The 21,314-nt window shown below is 31.5% G+C and overlaps 1 protein-coding gene across 3 annotated transcripts in view; it reads left to right on the top strand.

The window, feature by feature from the left end:
- LOC143064274 (carboxyl-terminal PDZ ligand of neuronal nitric oxide synthase protein-like) overlaps positions 1-21,314 on the top strand; it is a 93,170-nt gene that overhangs the window by 54,339 nt on the left and 17,517 nt on the right. For all 3 annotated transcript variants that reach the window (XR_012975211.1, XM_076237009.1, XM_076237010.1), the window contains 2 exons: positions 4,108-4,169; positions 5,964-6,072. Coding sequence is in view for 2 of the 3 variants with exons in the window: in XM_076237009.1 (XP_076093124.1) it covers positions 4,108-4,169; positions 5,964-6,072 (171 nt within the window). In the remaining variant the exon portion in view is untranslated. The remainder of the gene's footprint in view (positions 1-4,107; positions 4,170-5,963; positions 6,073-21,314) is intronic.

Genomic DNA, 21,314 nt, shown 5'->3' with positions numbered 1-21,314 from the left:
TAATTCAGAAGTTTATAAACCTGTGCACACTTTAAAAAAAAATATATAAAAAGGTATGTAGATATAAAAAGATACCAGAATTAAAATGATGTACGCCAGACACGAGTTAAGTCTACAAAAAAAGCATCAGTGACGCTCGAATAAAAAAAGTTAAAAGGCTAAATACATTACAAAGTTAAGGAATCTATTCCTTGGGTAGACAATCCTTAGCCTTTCGAAAAGGTCAAAGTTTATAATAGAACAGTGACTCGAAAAAGAAACAAAAGAGAAACAACTCGAGGTTAGAATACCGTTAGTAATGATCGTGCTTGAAAGTCATATGTAAAGCTCTCTGCCGTGTCCTGAATTTAGATAACAAAAACGAAAATAAGCTTTCACGAGTGAATTTAATAGTATTGCATGCAAGTAGTATTTTAGCGCACGGAATAGTAAATAGAAAGCTCAGGAAAAGAATACACATTTGCGTCATCACATATCTTAATCTAATAGTTGAATTCGAATGTCAAACTGCCTACACTAAATGTTTTGACTCAGGATTCATTGACATTTTATCCGGAATTTGTGAGAACGCAAACCGATAGTGTGCTTTTGAAATGTGATCTATAATGTGAATGAATCAAGACGTGTAGGATAGTTGGTCAACACAATGAATACAATTTTCAAAACCGTACCATAGTACAAATATGTAGATGCTATAAGGTTAAACTACGTATTAAAACAAACAAACAAAAATTGAATTAAAATTTTATAATAAACTAACGTTCCGGTCAGTAATTTTTTTTTTCCAAATTCTTTTGAATATATATAATATCAATAAACACGAACGTCATGTATTTACGGATGGACATTTTATTTATCGAATGAATCTACTTTTAAATTCTAACATTCCACTATGTGAATATATTACTATACAAAATATAAGCAAAGACTTCTAAATCCATACTAAAACAGTATAAAATAATCAACATTATGGTTGTAATTAAATTTTATTGTCATTATTGTAAATTATTTTTGCGGTTGTTGTGATCTGCAAGGATTTAAAATCATTGCTTTATGAATTGAAAACACACAAGTATTTTTGTTCACGACCGTTTAAAATTTAAATAATTAATAAATTTATTTTACTTTCCGTTTTATGGATATATTATAATACAAAAAAATAAATAATAATTACTCATAAAACCCGGCTAAATACTAAAATGGTATGAAATAATTAACGTAGAAATATAATGATTATTGTTTATAAACATTTTTTGTAGGATGCAAGAATTTATTTGGATTAGATTTTTATGTTTCCTTTACAAATGAATATTTAAAAATACCAAAGCAGAGTATCTCGTCATATAAAATACTTATTTCTTCAGTCTGCACGGTTAGCCACTAGTCCGATGCCCCAGACTAGTAAAATTTCATTCGGACTAGTAAGCTTTTGCAAAACTTTGTTTGGCCCAATAAGAAAAATGTCAGAATATTGGTCTTCGGACTAGAAGTTGAAAAAGTTTTTGGTGCAGACTGTTTCTTAATTGAAACTCTGAAAATATTCTGATTTCAATCATTGTTAGTTTCTTCAGAAACATAAATAAAGTATTATATATTTTTTATATATTTCTTTGATTCCGATTGAATTAAATTCTTTTGATAAGAATATTATCTTTCTGTTTTCCTATCTAAAATTAACATTTTAAACAGAATGTTCTATCCCGTAAGTCTATGATGAAATACACAGTATCCCGTGGTTAAATCTTCTAACATAATTTGTTTACATGTTATCGAGACAAAAGACAATACCACGTTATAATTGACCCAGATACACACAGTGTACAGTGGTTGTTTTAAAACAAATATAATTGCGTTGTCAAGGGCCATCAAGGGACCATATCAAAGACGTAGATAACAACCTGTGAAGACCTGTATAGATGACCGAAAACTTTCGAGACGTTCCGAGAATTTTATTCTGACTTGCGGCCGAGAGATATCGAGTAGCCCATAGACACATCCAAAACTCGCCAATATATAAGCATGAACCCCTCAGGGGGTTCATGCAAAAAGTCAATATTTATACCAATGAAAACAATACTCAAAGATCTAATTAAAGTGTTAAATTGGTTACTTAATTTTTTAACTATAAGTTAGACTTTTACTTTCTATGTAATACTAGCACAAGGTTTGCTGAACACAGATAGAAAGATATGGAAAGAACATGTCTGATAAAGTAATTATTAAATGGAAATTTGCTAATTATATTTATCAATATTATAACTTAAGCTGGATGAATATTACTCTATGAACTTGGAATTTTCTTATTATATTTTTCTGGTTTCTTTAAATTTCTGTATTAAGCCTTCAGGAGACAACTAATAAAATAATTACAAAAATGTATTGTTATGCGTTTACTAGTACTTAAAACCAATTATAGTTATGAGTTTATTTGTAGTTAAATCTTTATCGCTTACAATAAAGTCTAAGTAAATAAAAGAAGTGTCAGCTGTATAAGAATGTCCTGAAAAGTGTCAACTACTGATTGCCTTTACAAAACAAGTTTTTCACTGATACAAATGGAAACGAAGCTTTTAAGGGGATTGTCAGCTGTCTACAAATACAAAAGCTCTAATATAGTTAATTTAACAATATTCATTATAGTTTGTAAAGGGGGAATTTGTAGTCATTGTCTAGTTTTGATCACCGATGTCACATCGATTGCTTCATGTTCAATGGCCCTTTGATGACAACAGCATTGGTATTGGAGGAATTATTGCCAGTGTAAACTCAGTTATCAGATCAATACCTACTTTAAAATAAGACAGGAAAGTAGATTTACTGTTGACTACCAAACATTCCCTATGGTCATATATAACAGTGTAATGATACGCAATGACTCCTTGGTTATAGTCAGAATTTTTTCCATGTAAAAGCGTGAAATATACAATTTCCATCTTTGGTTGTCAAAGGTGAAATCTGTCATTGTCAGTCTCGGTAATAGTGATTAAGTAGCTCATTCCTTGATTTAATTTCATTGTGACAAAAGTTTCGTCGGTTAAGTAGTAATTTGAAGGAAACCATTATTTCCTGCAAGATAATGGATGGAACAACAAGTGGATAATGACTTTAGAGGGAAAGTTTATATGACATAAAACTTCACTATTGTTTATTATCTCTTTTTTTGCTCTAAAAGGAATATTGAAAACATTCCAATTCCGTATGGTTCGAGTACATTTGAAATTTTATAAACCATTTTAGATAATGACATAATTGTCTTTCAATTATTTAAAAAAAAAAAATATCTTATTAAAAAAAAAATATAGACTCCTTGTTTCACAACCTCAGCACAGTAAAGGATCCTTTTAATAACAAAAGATAATTTTTCATATGTTATTTCATAATTCCATTTGGGATTTAATAGCAGTGTTTTTTGCATGTACAATTCTTATGAAATATGGGAATTTTGCAAAGTTACAGGAGTTAACAATTACTACTGATATTAAGGTCAATTCGGCACAGGAGAAGAGACATGAAGGTGCATATTAGAGGTAGAGTGAAAAATTTCATCAGTAAATTCAAGTATATTTTCACCAACTGGTAAAAAACAATCCGGTCACTTCTTTTTGAAAAATATAAATAAAATTGAGAATGTTTACATTCACACTGAAATTCAGATTATATTCAGTCTGGTCTAACACCCAGAAAATCAATTGTTTTACAATAACATTTACAGTTCTGTGAAAGGGATACAGATGACCTATTAAAATGCTGTCATAATCAGGTATATTATTACGTTTGAATTTTTCTGATTAGATATATCAGAAGAAATTAAAGATTTACTTCATATCCCCATTGCTTACTATGTTTCAAGCATTCATAGCTATTTTTTCATGAGTTCAAATAAAATGATTGTCATTTCATGTCAATTTTATACCTTATCCGGATTTGAGCTGAAAAAAAAAACAAATGCCTTTAATTGCCTATCTATCATGACATACTCTATGTGCTTGTGGTGTAAAATCACAATTAATCAGTCTGATTTGTTTACAGAGCATATGAACTCTTAGTTCTGATAGATAAGTTTCTCAGAAACATTTCACCCAACCATATTTGTCTTCATATTTTCAGAAAAGCTTGGATGGTCAAACAGCAGAGGAAAGATTAATGTTGATGCAACATCCTATCTTTAGGTAAGTATGAGCTGTTTGTTAAACACAGAATTGGTGTTTGAATGTTTTGTGCAATTAATGTTTCTTAAACTTCATAATACATGCACAGTTCAAATATTTTGTTAAAATGAACAAGTGTATGACTGGGAAGGAGATTATTTTTACTGATATATCAATATGAACTAGCTTACTCCTGTTGTCTTAATTATGTGTATGGCTAACGGTCCTCTATTGGCCTAATTTTGTCATACACAGCTACTTTTGCATGGGTACTATTTCTGTACTAAAAATATGTAGTACTAGAAATTTACTTTTAATATTTAGTACTATTTCTTTACTTTAAAATTATTGTAATATTTAGGTACTTTTATTTTACAGTACTTGATTTGTACTAAATATTTTGGTACAGAAATAATGCAATATTCCATGTTTGAAAATCATAATTTTAAGAGATTTGAAATAGAAAAACTTTCAAAATGCTGAAAATGTAACGGTAGAAACCAAAAATCTGTAGTACCTAAATTTCAAGTACAAATTAAGTACTGTAAAATACAGTTACTTGAATATTACAATAATTTTAAAGTAACAAAATAGTACTGAATATTAAAAGTAGATTTCCAGTACTACATATTTTTAGTACAGAAATAGTACCTATGCAAAAGTAGCTGTGTACATTTCTTATCAATTGTTTGAGATTCAAATAGAGTTGCAATCTACAGAGTTCAAAGTCCTCATCATGAAAATTTCTGACTATAGCTGTCTGAAATAACAAAATAATCAACTAGGTATAAGGGGAAACTGATAAAACAAATTAGAACTAAAAATGTATTATACATGTATACAATACATCTTTAAGAAATTTCAGTTCAAATGAACTCTTTAGTAATTACTAAACAAAAACCTACGAGTTTGCACTGATATTGCATTATTTGTGATTAATAGCAATTTGATGAAGTTCAGGTCCTGAAATTTATTTTAATTGTAGACTTAAATCCTACTTTTATATATATAAAATTAAAATTGATGACAATTGCATCTTGGGACAGTGATCATCATGTAACATAATAATCAATTTCCCATTATCCCCTCAGCCAACTCTGTCAGGAGCTGATGCATATTGGTGCAGTGATAAATGTACATCTCTAATGACATCCAGGTGTAGAGTTATACTGCATTTGTTTAATTACTATTCCATGTTTACTTCTCATCAAACTGGCTGTGTTTGAAGTACATTGCACTTAATTTGTAATTGGAATAAGAAAATGTATCATCTTTTAAATCTTATACATGTGATCAAAGAATATGATTAATTTATATTTTTGACATCCGGTTTAATCCATACGATTCTTTGAACTTGTTTTTGAAAGATAGATATCTGGTAATATATAAACTGTCAACAGTTTTTTCTGGCAGAATAAAATACAAAAGTACATTGAAATATGATTTTCACATGAAAAATATGCTTAAACACAGTTGTTCTTATTTTAATGAGATTGTCATGTATAAAAGCATAAAGAAAAAGGTGGGCGTTCTTTATGAAACAACATGCTATTCACTGCAACATTTGAATGACTACAAACCAGTTCGTGTTTATGCTTTACTTCTGATAATGTGCCTGACAATATGCAGAATAAAGCTTTCACAGTTAAGTTTCTATTATCTAGAAAAGGAAAACATTTTTAAGAAGAAAAATGCCTTTGCATACATAAAAGAGCAAAATAATTACTTTTAGATTGAAAGCTCATTTTCGGCAATATTTCATGCACAAATCAATATTAAATTGTCTCTCAGTTTTGATTTATTTTATAATTACAGAATATTTTATGTATCTCACGACTCACAAGACCTGAAGATATGGAGTTATATAGCTAGGGATGGACCTTCTAATGTGTTTAAATGCCATGTGTTCAAATCTTTTAAAAAGGTAAGAAACAGAATCACTGAGTTAAGATATAGGAGGAGCATAATATCCAAATCCCTCCAACCTCAAGTTTAAAACCATTTTTTTACTAAGGAGACCCTAGGCCTACATGTTTAGTAGACAATTGTTTTAACGTAAATCAGGTAGAAAATTTTCTTGTTTGAATTTTGTCACATTTAGACATTCTGATTCCTTTCATAGTTTACTACACAGTATGGATTTTCTCTTTATTGAAGACTAACTGTGACCTATAGTTGATTACCTGGTATATCAACATTCTTTTATCTGTAAGATAGTTGTCCAATTTTAAGCTGATATATTTACACAATAATGAACACACCTATCCTGGGTCTTATATTTTAAGATAAACTAGCACATAAAAGCCTTGGCCTGATATATCTAGTCTGATGAACACACATACACCACACATGATACATGTACAGTCTTATGGCCAAATATCTTGTAAGCCTGTATCTACAGAATAATGAACACACACTTACTTGAGCCCGATATCTCTACAGAATAATGAACACACACTTACTTGAGCCCGATATCTCTACAGAATAATGAACACACACTTACTTGAGCCCGATATCTCTACAGAATAATGAACACACACTTACTTGAGCCTGATATCTCTACAGAATAATGAACATACTCTAACTTGAGCCCGATATCTCTACAGAATAATGAACATACTCTAACTTGAGCCTGATATCTCTACAGAATAATGAACATACTCTAACTTGAGCCTGATATCTCTACAGAATAATGAACATACTCCAACTTGAGCCTGAGATCTCTACAGAATAATGAACATACTCTAACTTGAGCCTGATATTTCTACAGAATAATGAACATACTCCAACTTGAGCCTGATATCTCTACAGAATAATGAACATACTCTAACTTGAGCCCGATATCTCTACAGAATAATGAACACACACTAACTTGAGCCTGATATCTCTACAGAATAATGAACATACTCTAACTTGAGCCTGATATCTCTACAGAATAATGAACATACTCTAACTTGAGCCCGATATCTCTACAGAATAATGAACACACACTAACTTGAGTCTGATATCTCTACAGAATAATGAACATACTCTAACTTGAGCCTGATATCTCTACAGGATAATGAACATACTCTTAACTTGAGCCTGATTTCTCTACAGAATAATAAACAAACCCTAACTTGGGCCTGATATCTCTACAGAATAATGAACACACACTAGCTTGGGCCTGATATCTCTACAGAATAATGAACATACTCTAACTTGAGCCTGATATCTCTACAAATATGAACACACACTAGCTTGAGCTTGATGTCTCTATAGAATAATCAACACACTAAGCTTGGGTCTGATATCTCTATAGAATAACGAACACACACTAGCTTGAGTCTGATATCTCTATCGAATAATGAACACACTAAGCTTGGGCCTGATATCACTACAAAATAATGAACACGCACACTAGCTTTGGCCTCATATCTCTACAGAATAATGAGCAGACACTAACTTAGACCTGATATCTCTACAGAATAATGAACACACACTAGCTTGGGCCTGATATCTCTACAGAATAATGAACATACTCTAACTTGAGCCTGATATCTCTACAAATATGAACACACACTAGCTTGAGCTTGATGTCTCTATAGAATAATCAACACACTAAGCTTGGGCCTGATATCTCTACGAAATAATGAACACGCACACTAGCTTTGGCCTGGTATCTCTACAAAATAATGAACAACCAGACTAGCTTGGACCTGATATCTCTACAAAATAATGAACACACACTAGCCTGAGCCTGATATCTCTATATTATAATAAACACACTAGCTTGGACCTGATATCTCTATAAAATAATAAACACACAACCTTTAGCATGATTTTTCTTCAAAATAATGAGCCCTGATATATTTTCATATTTTTACCATTCATCCCTTGTCTGAAGTCAAAATTGGGTCAGTTTTTCCTGTGATCCTGTACTTCTTGAAAATAAGTGTTATTTGTAAGCTGTTTTCTGATTTGTGTAAGTATCTATACAGAATAATGAACATACTCTAACTTGAGCCTGATATCTCTACAGAATAATGAACATACTCTAACTTGAGCCTGATATCTCTACAGAATAATGAACATACTCTAACTTGAGCCTGATATCTCTACAGAATAATGAACATACTCTAACTTGAGCCTGATATCTCTACAGAATAATGAACACACACTAGCTTGAGCCTGATATCTCTACAGGATAATGAACATACTCTAACTTTGACCTGATATCTCTACAGAATAATGAACATACTCCAACTTGAGCCTGATATCTCTACAGAATAATGAACATACTCTACCTTGTCCTGAGATCTCTACAGAATAAGGAACATACTCTAACTTGAGCCTGATATCTCTAGAGAATAATGAACATACTCTAACTAGAGCCTGATATCTCTACAGAATGATGAACATACTCTAACTTGAGCCTGATATCTCTACAAAATAATGAACATACTCTAACTTGAGCCTGATATCTCTACAAAATAATGAACATACTCTAACTTGAGCCTGATATCTCTACAGAATAATGAACATACTCTAACTAGAGCCTGATATTCATACAGGATAATGAACATACTCTAACTTGAGCCTGATATCTCTACAGAATAATGAACATACTCTAACTAGAGCCTGATATCTCTACAGAATGATGAACATACTCTAACTTGAGCCTGATATCTCTACAAAATAATGAACATACTCTAACTTGAGCCTGATATCTCTACAAAATAATGAACATACTCTAACTTGAGCCTGATATCTCTACAGAATAATGAACATACTCTAACTAGAGCCTGATATTCATACAGGATAATGAACATACTCTAACTTGAGCCTCATATCCCTACAGAATAATGAACATACTCTAACTTGAGCCTGATATCTCTACAAAATAATGAACATACTCTAACTTGAGCCTGATATCTCTACAAAACAATGAACATACTCTAACTTGAGCCTGATATCTCTACAGAATAATGAACATACTCTAATTAGAGCCTGATATTCATACAGGATAATGAACATACTCTAACTTGAGCCCGATATCTCTACAGAATAATGAACATACTCTAACTCGAGCCTGATATCTCTACAAAATAATGAACATACTCTAACTTGAGCCTGATATCTCTACAGAATAATGAACATACTCTAACTTGAGCCTGATATCTCTTCAGAATAATGAACATACTCTAACTTTGGCCTGATATTCATACAGGATAATGAACATACTCTAACTTGAGCCCGATATCTCTACAGAATAATGAACATACTCCAACTGGGGCCTGATATCTATACAGGATAATGATAACACACTAGCCTGAGCCTGATATCTATACAGGATAATCAGCATGCTAGTTTGGACCTGTTATCTCTATAGAATAATGAACACACACTAATTTGGGCCTGATATCTCTACAGGATAAGGAACCCACTAAGCTTGGGCCTGATATCTCTACAGGATAAGGAATCCACTAAGCTTGGGCCTGATATCTCTACAGAATAACGAACACACACTAGCTTGAGTCTGATATCTCTATAGAATAACGAACACACACTATCTTGAGTCTGATATCTCTATCAAATAATGAACACACTAAGCTTGAGCCTGATATCTCTACAAAATAATGAACATACTCTAACTTGAGCCTGATATCTCTACAAAATAATGAACATACTCTAACTTGAGCCTGATATCTCTACAGAATAATGAACATACTCTAACTAGAGCCTGATATTCATACAGGATAATGAACATACTCTAACTTGAGCCCGATATCTCTACAGAATAATGAACATACTCTAACTAGAGCCTGATATCTCTACAGAATAATGAACATACTCTAACTTGAGCCTGATATCTCTACAAAATAATGAACATACTCTAACTTGAGCCTGATATCTCTACAAAATAATGAACATACTCTAACTTGAGCCTGATATCTCTACAGAATAATGAACATACTCTAACTAGAGCCTGATATTCATACAGCATAATGAACATACTCTAACTTGAGCCTCATATCCCTACAGAATAATGAACATACTCTAACTTGAGCCTGATATCTCTACAAAATAATGAACATACTCTAACTTGAGCCTGATATCTCTTCAAAATAATGAACATACTCTAACTTGAGCCTGATATCTCTACAGAATAATGAACATACTCTAACTAGAGCCTGATATTCATACAGGATAATGAACATACTCTAACTTGAGCCTCATATCCCTACAGAATAATGAACATACTCTAACTTGAGCCTGATATCTCTACAAAATAATGAACATACTCTAACTTGAGCCTGATATCTCTACAAAATAATGAACATACTCTAACTTGAGCCTGATATCTCTACAGAATAATGAACATACTCTAATTAGAGCCTGATATTCATACAGGATAATGAACATACTCTAACTTGAGCCCGATATCTCTACAGAATAATGAACATACTCTAACTCGAGCCTGATATCTCTACAAAATAATGAACATACTCTAACTTGAGCCTGATATCTCTACAAAATAATGAACATACTCTAACTTGAGCCTGATATCTCTACAGAATAATGAACATACTCTAACTTGAGCCTGATATCTCTACAGAATAATGAACATACTCTAACTTTGGCCTGATATTCATACAGGATAATGAACATACTCTAACTTGAGCCCGATATCTCTACAGAATAATGAACATACTCCAACTGGGGCCTGATATCTATACAAGATAATGATAACACACTAGCCTGAGCCTGATATCTATACAGGATAATCAGCATGCTAGTTTGGACCTGTTATCTCTATAGAATAATGAACACACACTAATTTGGGCCTGATATCTCTACAGGATAAGGAACCCACTAAGCTTGGGCCTGATATCTCTACAGGATAAGGAATCCACTAAGCTTGGGCCTGATATCTCTACAGAATAACGAACACACACTAGCTTGAGTCTGATATCTCTATAGAATAACGAACACACACTATCTTGAGTCTGATATCTCTATCAAATAATGAACACACTAAGCTTGAGCCTGATATCTCTACAGAATAATGAACATACTCTAACTTGAGCCTGATATCTCTACAGAATAATGAACATACTCTAACTTTGGCCTGATATTTCTACAGGATAAGGAACCCACTAAGCTTGGGCCTGATATCTCTACAGGATAAGGAATCCACTAAGCTTGGGCCTGATATCTCTACAGAATAATGAACACACACTAGCTTGAGTCTGATATCTCTATAGAATAACGAACACACACTATCTTGAGTCTGATATCTCTATCAAATAATGAACACACTAAGCTTGAGCCTGATATCTCTACAGAATAATGAACATACTCTAACTTGAGCCTGATATCTCTACAGAATAATGAACATACTCTAACTTTGGCCTGATATTCATACAGGATAATGAACATACTCTAACTCGAGCCTGATATCTCTACAAAATAATGAACATACTCTAACTTGAGCCTGATATCTCTACAAAATAATGAACATACTCTAACTTGAGCCTGATATCTCTACAGAATAATGAACATACTCTAACTTGAGCCTGATTTCTCTACAGAGTAATGAACATACTCCAACTGGGGCCTGATATCTATACAGGATAATGATAACACACTAGCCTGAGCCTGATATCTATACAGGATAATCAGCATGCTAGTTTGGACCTGTTATCTCTATAGAATAATGAACATACTCTAACTTGAGCCTGATATCTCTACAGAATAATGAACATACTCTAACTTTGGCCTGATATTCATACAGGATAATGAACATACTCTAACTCGAGCCTGATATCTCTACAAAATAATGAACATACTCTAACTTGAGCCTGATATCTCTACAAAATAATGAACATACTCTAACTTGAGCCTGATATCTCTACAGAATAATGAACATACTCTAACTTGAGCCTGATATCTCTACAGAATAATGAACATGCTCTAACTTTGGCCTGATATTCATACAGGGTAATGAACATACTCTAGCTTGAGCCTGATTTCTCTACAGAGTAATGAACATACTCCAACTGGGGCCTGATATCTATACAGGATAATGATAACACACTAGCCTGAGCCTGATATCTATACAGGATAATCAGCATGCTAGTTTGGACCTGTTATCTCTATAGAATAATGAACACACACTAATTTGGGCCTGATATCTCTACAGGATAAGGAACCCACTAAGCTTGGGCCTGATATCTCTACAGGATAAGGAATCCACTAAGCTTGGGCCTGATATCTCTACAGAATAATGAACACACACTAGCTTGGGCCTGATATCTCTACAGAATAAAGAACACAAACTAGCTTGAGCCTGATGTCTCTATAGAATAACGAACACACACTAGCTTGAGTCTGATATCTCTATAGAATAACGAACACACACTATCTTGAGTCTGATATCTCTATCAAATAATGAACACACTAAGCTTGGGCCTGATATCACTACAGAATAATGAACACACACTAGCTTGGGCCTGATATCTCTACAGAATAATGAACATACTCTAACTTGAGCCTGATATCTCTACAAATATGAACACACACTAGCTTGAACCTGATGTCTCTATAGAATAATCAACCCACTAAGCTTGGGCCTGATATCTCTACAAAATAATGAACACCCACACTAGCTTAGACCTGATATCTCTACAAAATAATGAACACACACTAGCCTGAGCCTGATATCTCTATTATAAGTTATATGGTTCGCTACTGACCCCATACGGATCCATAGAGGGTTAGTAAAATTCATAGGGGGTGAGGCCGGAGGCCGAATCCCCTATGGATTTTATTCACCCCTTATGGTCCGTAGGGGGTCAGTAGTAAGCTGTATAACGAATTTATCGCACGCTGGACTTTTTCTGCTGCGTAATGTTGAAAAATAAACAATGAAGCACAACAACATCGATAATTGACGTCACCATTAATGCGTCATGAACCCCATATGAAATCTACTAACCCCATACGGTCTCATAGGGGGTCACCACGTGAGGGCGTTAAACCAATCACAACGTGATATTTTACCCATGGTGCGATAAATAATAATAAACACACTAGCTTGGACCTGATATCTCTATGAAATAATAAACACACAACCTTTAGCATGATTTTTCTTCAAAATAATGAGCCCTGATATATGTTCATATTTTTTCCATTCATTCCTTGTCTGAAGTCAAAATTGGGTCAGTTTTTCCTGTGGTCCTGTACTTCTTGAAAATAAGTGTTATTTGTAAGCTGTTTTCTGATTTGTGTAAGTGGATTAGAATAGGATAATGATGAATAATTTGACATGATGACAAAATGGATGAGTAAAACAATTAGACAGTGATAAAGTATTGGTAATGTTTATGTCAGATGAGTTTATACTGCGGTGAAGTATACTTTTACATAAATCTTCATTATGATGGTTACTTTAAAAATTAATATTGGAAGTTACATGTATTTGAACAACATAAAAAGGAAAGTTAATTTGGTTTTCATTTAAAACTGTACTTCACTACTTTCATTATTTACCTGTAGTTTTGATGAATAACATGAGATTTTTCATTTGACACACCACTATACTTACTGATTTTATGGAAGATTATTCCTGTGCTTTAAAGGAAGGAGGTATACTGGTTTAGGACTTTTTGTCAGTGTTTGGATTCATCTGTCTCAGTTTAATTTTTGTTGCATTTTACTCTCTTTTATATTTATTAACAAGCTTTATGTGAGTATTCTGTACTGTGAATAATTTTCAGACAGTTAAAAAATTGAGTAACATCAAAAAACCCTATATATTTTATAATTATTTTACAAGATCGCTACCTCACTCAACTTCATTTACATTCATTCTATATTCATTTAACAATAAAAATTCCTGGCAAAAACAAATTTTAAAGATACTATAAATACATTTAAACAGTTCCAGCAAGTTGATCTTGTATGTTGAGGACAATTAAATCAAATTGAATAGCTGCATTAAACAAGATTACAAATAGCATGCTAACTTGTGATAGAAGTTAATCATCTGTTTCAATAACAAATTAAAACAAATTGCAAATTGAGAATCAACTAGAAATTGGTATTTTCCATTATTTATTGTATTTAAATGATATAACTTACTTGTTTTGTTTATGTAAATTGGAAGTTGCTGTTCGCATTGTGTAATGAAGTATACCACATTATTTGAAGTTATTGCATTTTGATTGGTATTATTCCAAACATATTGGCAAATTAACTCTGCTCTTATTATTTGTTTGAAAATTTTATCACCAAGATCAACTGAACATGTTCATAGTTTATTGCTGTTCAGATTATGACAAGATGAGTTTAAAACAACTGACAATCATTGCAATAAAAATATTTGATCTTTGTAAACAAAAGTGAAATTACCTGAATCATTAAAGTCTCAGGTAAACCCAAGTAAACTTGTTTAAATTATTCAGATCTCCGGTAAACCAAAGTAAACTTACTTTAATCATTCAGATCTGAGGTAAACTAAAGTAAACTTACTTGAATCATTCAGATCTCAGGTAAACCAAAGTAAACTTACTTAAATCATTAAAAGATCTCAGGTAATCCAAAGTAAACTTACCTGAATCATAAAGATCTCGGGTAAACCAAAGTAAATTTACCTGAATCATTCAGATCTTTCAGGTAAACTCAAAGGGAACTTATCTGAATCATTCAGATCTTTCAGGTAAACTCAAGTAAACTAACCTGAATCATTCAGATCTCAGGTAAACCCAAGTAAACTTACCTAAATCATAAAGATCTCAGGTAAACCAAAGTTAACTTACCTGAATCATTCAGATCTCAGGTAATCCAAAGTAAACTTACCTGAATCATTCAGATCTCAGTTAAACCAAAATAAACTTACCTGAATCATTCAGATCTCAGGTAAACCAAAGAAAACTTACCTGATTCATTCAGATCTCAGGTAAACCAAAGTAAACTTACCTGATTCATTCAGATCTCAGGTAAACCAAAGTAAACTTACCTGAATCATTCAGATCTCAGGTAAACCAAAGTAAACTTACCTAAATCTTTCATATCTTATGTAAACTCTAAAGTATTTTTGTCTGAATATTTCCCAGTTATTTTGACTTCAATTACCAGCAACATTTTGTATGGTGGGCAGAAGTGCCTCATATTAAAATTGTGAGCATGATCAACATTTTAAAAATTCTGTTGAATAATGAAATAAAGCATTCAATTTTTATAATTACATTTTATGCTACAACCATGAACTTAAGAGTTATATCAAGCTTTTCTTCTGTTTTTCAATGAATTGTTTTAACATTGTCACAGATAACAGGTGCTGTCATAGCTACTGTATTTGATAGGGAAATAAAATATGATATTGGAGTGCCTTGTGATTGTTGACAGCCTATCAAAATTACTGATTCTAATGAAACATGCATGTAATGTATTTCTAAGATAATAAACCTGACTGTTTCGTCATGCTTTGAGGTATGCCCTTAACTGATCTCATCTGTTGTATGATTGTAATTGCTTTTGTTTTCAAAAATTTCACTTGACATACTTTCAAAATTTGCTCTGTTCTAAAATGCAATAAATTTAACTATGCTTTTCTGAAATTGTGAAAGTGTCCTTCATGGTGGTATAAAAAAAAGAAAATTTAGAGAAAAAACTTAAATATGTTATTGGATTTAAATGGTTACTACAAACTGTATGGAATAGAGTAATAATATTTGCTATTAATTTCCCTTAAATATAACTGAAAAACATTTTCATGTGATACTGTAAAATAATAAAAATAATTATAATAATAATAATAATTCTTTATTTAAAGAGGGTTACACAGTTAGCTGTAAAGCTAATCTTCCCTGAGGCCCTCATAAAATACAATGAAATATAACAAACAATTACAAAATATCAAACAGACACACATACATGAATAATAAAATAAAAAATTGTTATGAAATATACAATTTTCAAAACAGGTAAAAGTTACAAATTCATATATGACATGTATAGTATTGGCATCAACAATATCATAAGTTTGTGTAAGTGTGTGAAAATTATTATGCATATAAAAAACGCACAGCTTCTTAATGTTCCATCAAGTAATTTTTTAAATCTTTTTTGAATGAGCTTGTACTTGAGGTTGATTTTTTCAGGGATATTGGTAAGTTATTCCATAAAATAGATCCTGAATATATAAAAGATTTCTTATAAAGCTCTGTTTTGGCTTTTGGAACTTGTAAATTTTTGCAAGAGGCATTTCTCAAACAATATTGGTTTATTTCTGGCATTTCTTTAAACTTTTCAGTGAGATATACAGGGGCTTCATTCTTAAGGCATTTATGCATCAAAACTGATTTGTGGTATGAGATTCTGTTCTCTACTGTCATCCATCACAGGTGTTTAAACAGTGGAGCTGATGATGAAAGTGGATCAGCATCTAAAATAAGTCTTGCAGCCCTTTTTTGCAATTTTATTATTCTGACTAGCTCATTTTTAGCACAACCACTCCAAATAATACAACAATAATCTATCAGTGGGAGAATATAACCATTATAAAATAATTTTCTTAGATCAATATTTAGAAATTTCTTGATTTTAGAGAGTAAAAACAACTTATTATGAGAGCGATTTATTTTTCGCGACTTTCACGAACAGAAAAATAATGTGAATATTAATCTTCGCAATTATCAAAACTTGAATATTTTCTGTTACTACACCAAATAAATCAGAAAATCGCGAAACTAAATAGCCGTGAAGTGGTTTAGAAAGGGTAAAACGCGAAATAAAGTATCCGCGAAAACAAGTTGGTTTATTGTATACATTGAGACAACTTAATTCAACAAAGTTCGAATGAACTAAATGAAAGAAATTGTAGTCAACCCTATATATATGACCTTCAACAATGAGAAAACCCCTTGCTGTATAGTCTGCTTTAAAAGGCCCCAATATGAAAATCTGAAACATTTAAAATAGAGAAAACTAACTACCTAATTTATAACAAAACAATTTATGAGAAAAATAAATGTGACAGACATGACCCAAAGTTTTTCTTAAAATTTGCATTTGCTGCTAACTGTTACCTTCTGAACTAGTACACAAGACATTATGACTGAGCATGTCCATCAATATGCAAAACAGGGTGCATCTTTATAATACATTAACTTGCTCTCATCCTGAATAAAACTGTAAAAGTTGCTGCTGAACTGCAAGCATCTATCCATCCTTCCTTTTGTTAAGGTCTGTGTTTCTCAAATTCTCTTTTATGTTACATTAATTGAAATATATCTTAGGAGGCATGTAAGATATGAGCTCTGTTAATGAAGTAAGGAAGTAATAATATATGACATGTTATTCATTTTCAGTTTGAAATAAAGGTCAGATCATGAAATGACATTTTAATTAAAATCTTTTCAAATTTATAAAAAAAATAATTATATAACAAGAACTAGGAAGGTATAAAAAGCCTGTCAATTCATTTGTCTACCATCTTCAAAATAGTCACTATATTGCAATAACACTTCTTTGAAATGAGATATTCAATGAAGAAAATTGAACTATATTGACACTGTTAGAACATGCCACACTCTATTTTGAATCACTTTATTACAGAATAGTTTGAAATTAGTGATTTTGAATTCCTATATGTCAGTCTGTTACGAAGTGCTGATGGGGTGTGTTGTCATACAGTTTAATAAGAATGTTTTCTTACACTAAGGGAAAACAACAAAAACATTATTTTACTGAGTCCAAATGACAGCTATAAATGCTGTTTTGCTTTTTTAATAGAGACAAAAATTACCAACTATTGTAAATTAATTCTTTACAAAATTTGAATAATCATAAATTAACTGTTTACATTTTTTAAATACTAAGGCTTTTCTACCTAAAGAAAAGATTACTAAAGCTGCATTTGGCAAAACTTTTAGGAATTTTTGGTCCTCAGAATGCTCTTTAAAGTCTCATGTTATTTGGCCTTTTTAACTGTCTATGATTCGAGCGTCACTGATGAGTCTTTTGTAGATGAAACGGGCGTCTGGTTCAAACACAAAATTGGTATATATGATAGGTCGTCTAACTTTAAAATTTTCTTAGACCAGTATTAGAATACTGGTCCCAATTAGAATACTCGTCTAAGAAAATTTTAAAGTTAGTGAATTAGAATACTGGTCTTAGAAAATTTTAAATTTAGTCAACTCGTCATTTATACAATCTTGTGTTTATTGAAATCAAGCTGGGTTTTTCTTATTCCTATGAAGCTGCTTTTAAAGATTATGTCTTATCTGATGATCACTTATTGTATCAACATGGTCATGATGTCTGAAAATTGCACATAAGGATAGAATGTTGTGAATTGGGGAAATTTGGCGGAAGTAAAAATGCTTCAAATTTCAGAATCTCTCTGTTTTGTTTCTACGTGCCTTGAAATCTTCAAACAAACCCTTTAAGTCTTTTAGAATTTTTTTCTCATAATAAACAATTTTGATCATTGATTGATTGATTGGTTGGTTGGTGATTAACGCCACTTTCAACACTAGTGTGTTAACTTGTGGCAGGCAGTTTTTACTAGTTAAGGATTTACCATTTAGCCTTTCTGTATATTACCTTGAAACCAATAATAGAACCCTTTAAGTCTTTTAGAATTTTTTACCCATAATAAACAATTTTGATCATTTATTGATAAATGTCCTGCTACACATGTATTATTTTTTAAAAATAATTGCATTCATTTACTGTAAAATAAACTAAATGCACAGACTTATCAGAAGAACAAAACTATTGGACTAGACTATATATTTACCACTGACTTTAATTATGAATTAAACTTTAAATTTTATTATTTCTTTCAAAGAGTCTTCCATTCTTAAATGCTTATATACAACATTAAAAAAATATCTAGTCCTTAACACTTCTTTGATAGAGTAGAATTTATGCAATACTACAGTATTGTATTGATTTGTGTTAAAGAGCCTGTATGATATAAAAGTGTTTGAGAATTCTTTCTGTATGTTGAAAAAAAAACATCTACTGGTAAATGAAATTGTCATTTAAGTAAATGAAATGTTCGTGGTACAAAATTCATTGTAATATATATACCCCATATCCTTTTTTTTTTACCAATACAATAAATGAGAAGTTTGATTTATCAAAGCTAAGAGAAGGTAAAGTTATTATATTGCAACCATTTCATTAGAAGAAAAAGTAAAGATATCGTATTCCAGCCGTTTCATAAGAAGAAAAAGAAACATTTTTGTGTATGTTTTCTTATTTCCTGCATCTGCTACTTATATTGAATGTCATTTAGTCCAATTTTATTATACAAAACGTTCCTTTGTTTATGAGGATAATGATCCGTAAAAAAAGTCAGATAGTCTTGGAGAATTCTTGATTGGACAATTTACAGTTACAGCATTTGGAAGAGTTCAATTTGTGGTATTTTACCTAATGATTCAGATCAATTTTCATTTTCATCAGCTAATTAACCCAAGGAAAGATCAAAACTAAGAAGAAATTGATCAATTTTGTCTGACTTTTCAATCAGTTTAGAATGATTTGAAATGTAGATTACGTTCTACTCTGTAATTGACATTTTGCTTGATGGATCATTATTTTTCTTGTTTGCAATGAAATAACAGTTCCTGCATTTTACATAAGTGTAATGAATGATTATATATTGGCTATTGTGCAATCTCGTTGACCTTCATCCATGTATCTCTTCCTTTGAAATCAGTCTATGAATTTGTGATGCCATGTATATGATAGTAGATGGACATAATGGTTTTGGGTCTGTTCCTCTGTCTGTCCAATGTCAGGTCAAAGTCTTTGTTTAAGGTAGTTTGTGGTGTCTTTTCAAATAGAAACTGTGTACACTTGTCCATTATAAATTAACCTGTTTGGAAATACTTCAAAATAAGGGTATTGACCCAGATTCCATGGATCACTGAACAATGAACACAAATTCATCTTCAAAATTTATAAAAAAACAGTTTTCTCTGAAAAAAATCTCAAAACAACTAGAATTAAGCAAAGTATGAACAAAAAATTAAATTTATAAACAAAAAAATAAACCTTTCAATAAAATTCTTTCTACCATTACGGTAATGTATTTTTGATTATTGATAGCTAGTGCAGTAAACATATGGCAATTCTATTCATCAATCATTATTTTGAAAAAATATTTCTGATAATATAAGTTTAATGAGAAGAGATTTATTTGCTATGATTTTGATGTTATGGTATATCCTGTTTTGTCAGCTTTGATGTGTCTAGAACATGTCTTATCCTACTGATAACTGCAGCAGATTTGTTGATGTTTAGACTGGATTTTCTTGTACAGACTCATTTGACAAACAGATATGTAGGATTTGAAAATATTAAAAGCTGTTATCCATTGTTTTACTTAGAAATATTAATCTTGTGTGTTTACATTGGCAGTCTTTCTAGAATTTCTTAAAGTCTGATAAATGTTTTGTTTTTTTAACCATTGCATGAGCTTTGAAGGATTATCAGAGAGATCTGTCATACATTTTTTAAAGCATTTTATGAATCTGAATCCTTTGAGATGAAATAAACATACATTCTGAAAAACAAAAAAACAAAACTTGATCTGCAGAAAATAGAAACAAGAATGATAAGTTATAGAACATCTGTGCCGTAATGTCAACTCCAGATTTATTAAACACCTTCTTATTTATCTATTTCAAACTATACCATGAAAATAATAAGTCACTGAAATTAAAATAAAAGGATTTTGAAAATCCATATTGTATCAACTGGACTCATTGTACTTAGATAACCTAATACAATTATGTAGTCTTGCCAATATGTTGAGACATACCCACAAAAAAAAATGTGATCAACTCTGCATCATCAGAAAAATGAATTTCAAACAATCTGAATAAAATTGGTATTCAAATTAGGAGTTATTTTATTGAACTAGAAAACAATCTTGAAAGTTGAAGGGGCATTGGCTGTCAAATTCATTAACTATTGAGTTGACCTCTGAAGACTCCCAACGGTCATATAAGTGATATAAACATAAATAGATAGCCAACTCGTGCAATTGTATTTTTATACAACCCCAAAATTTTTTTGGGATTGTATAATGGTATGATGTCGTCGTTGTTTGCGTCATCGTCATTGTCTGCGTCGTCCGAAGACAAATTGGTTTCCGGA

This window comes from Mytilus galloprovincialis, chromosome 2 (assembly GCF_965363235.1).
Source record: "Mytilus galloprovincialis chromosome 2, xbMytGall1.hap1.1, whole genome shotgun sequence".
NCBI classification, from domain to species: Eukaryota; Metazoa; Mollusca; class Bivalvia; order Mytilida; family Mytilidae; genus Mytilus; species Mytilus galloprovincialis.
This window is presented reverse-complemented; position numbering and strand designations above follow the sequence as displayed.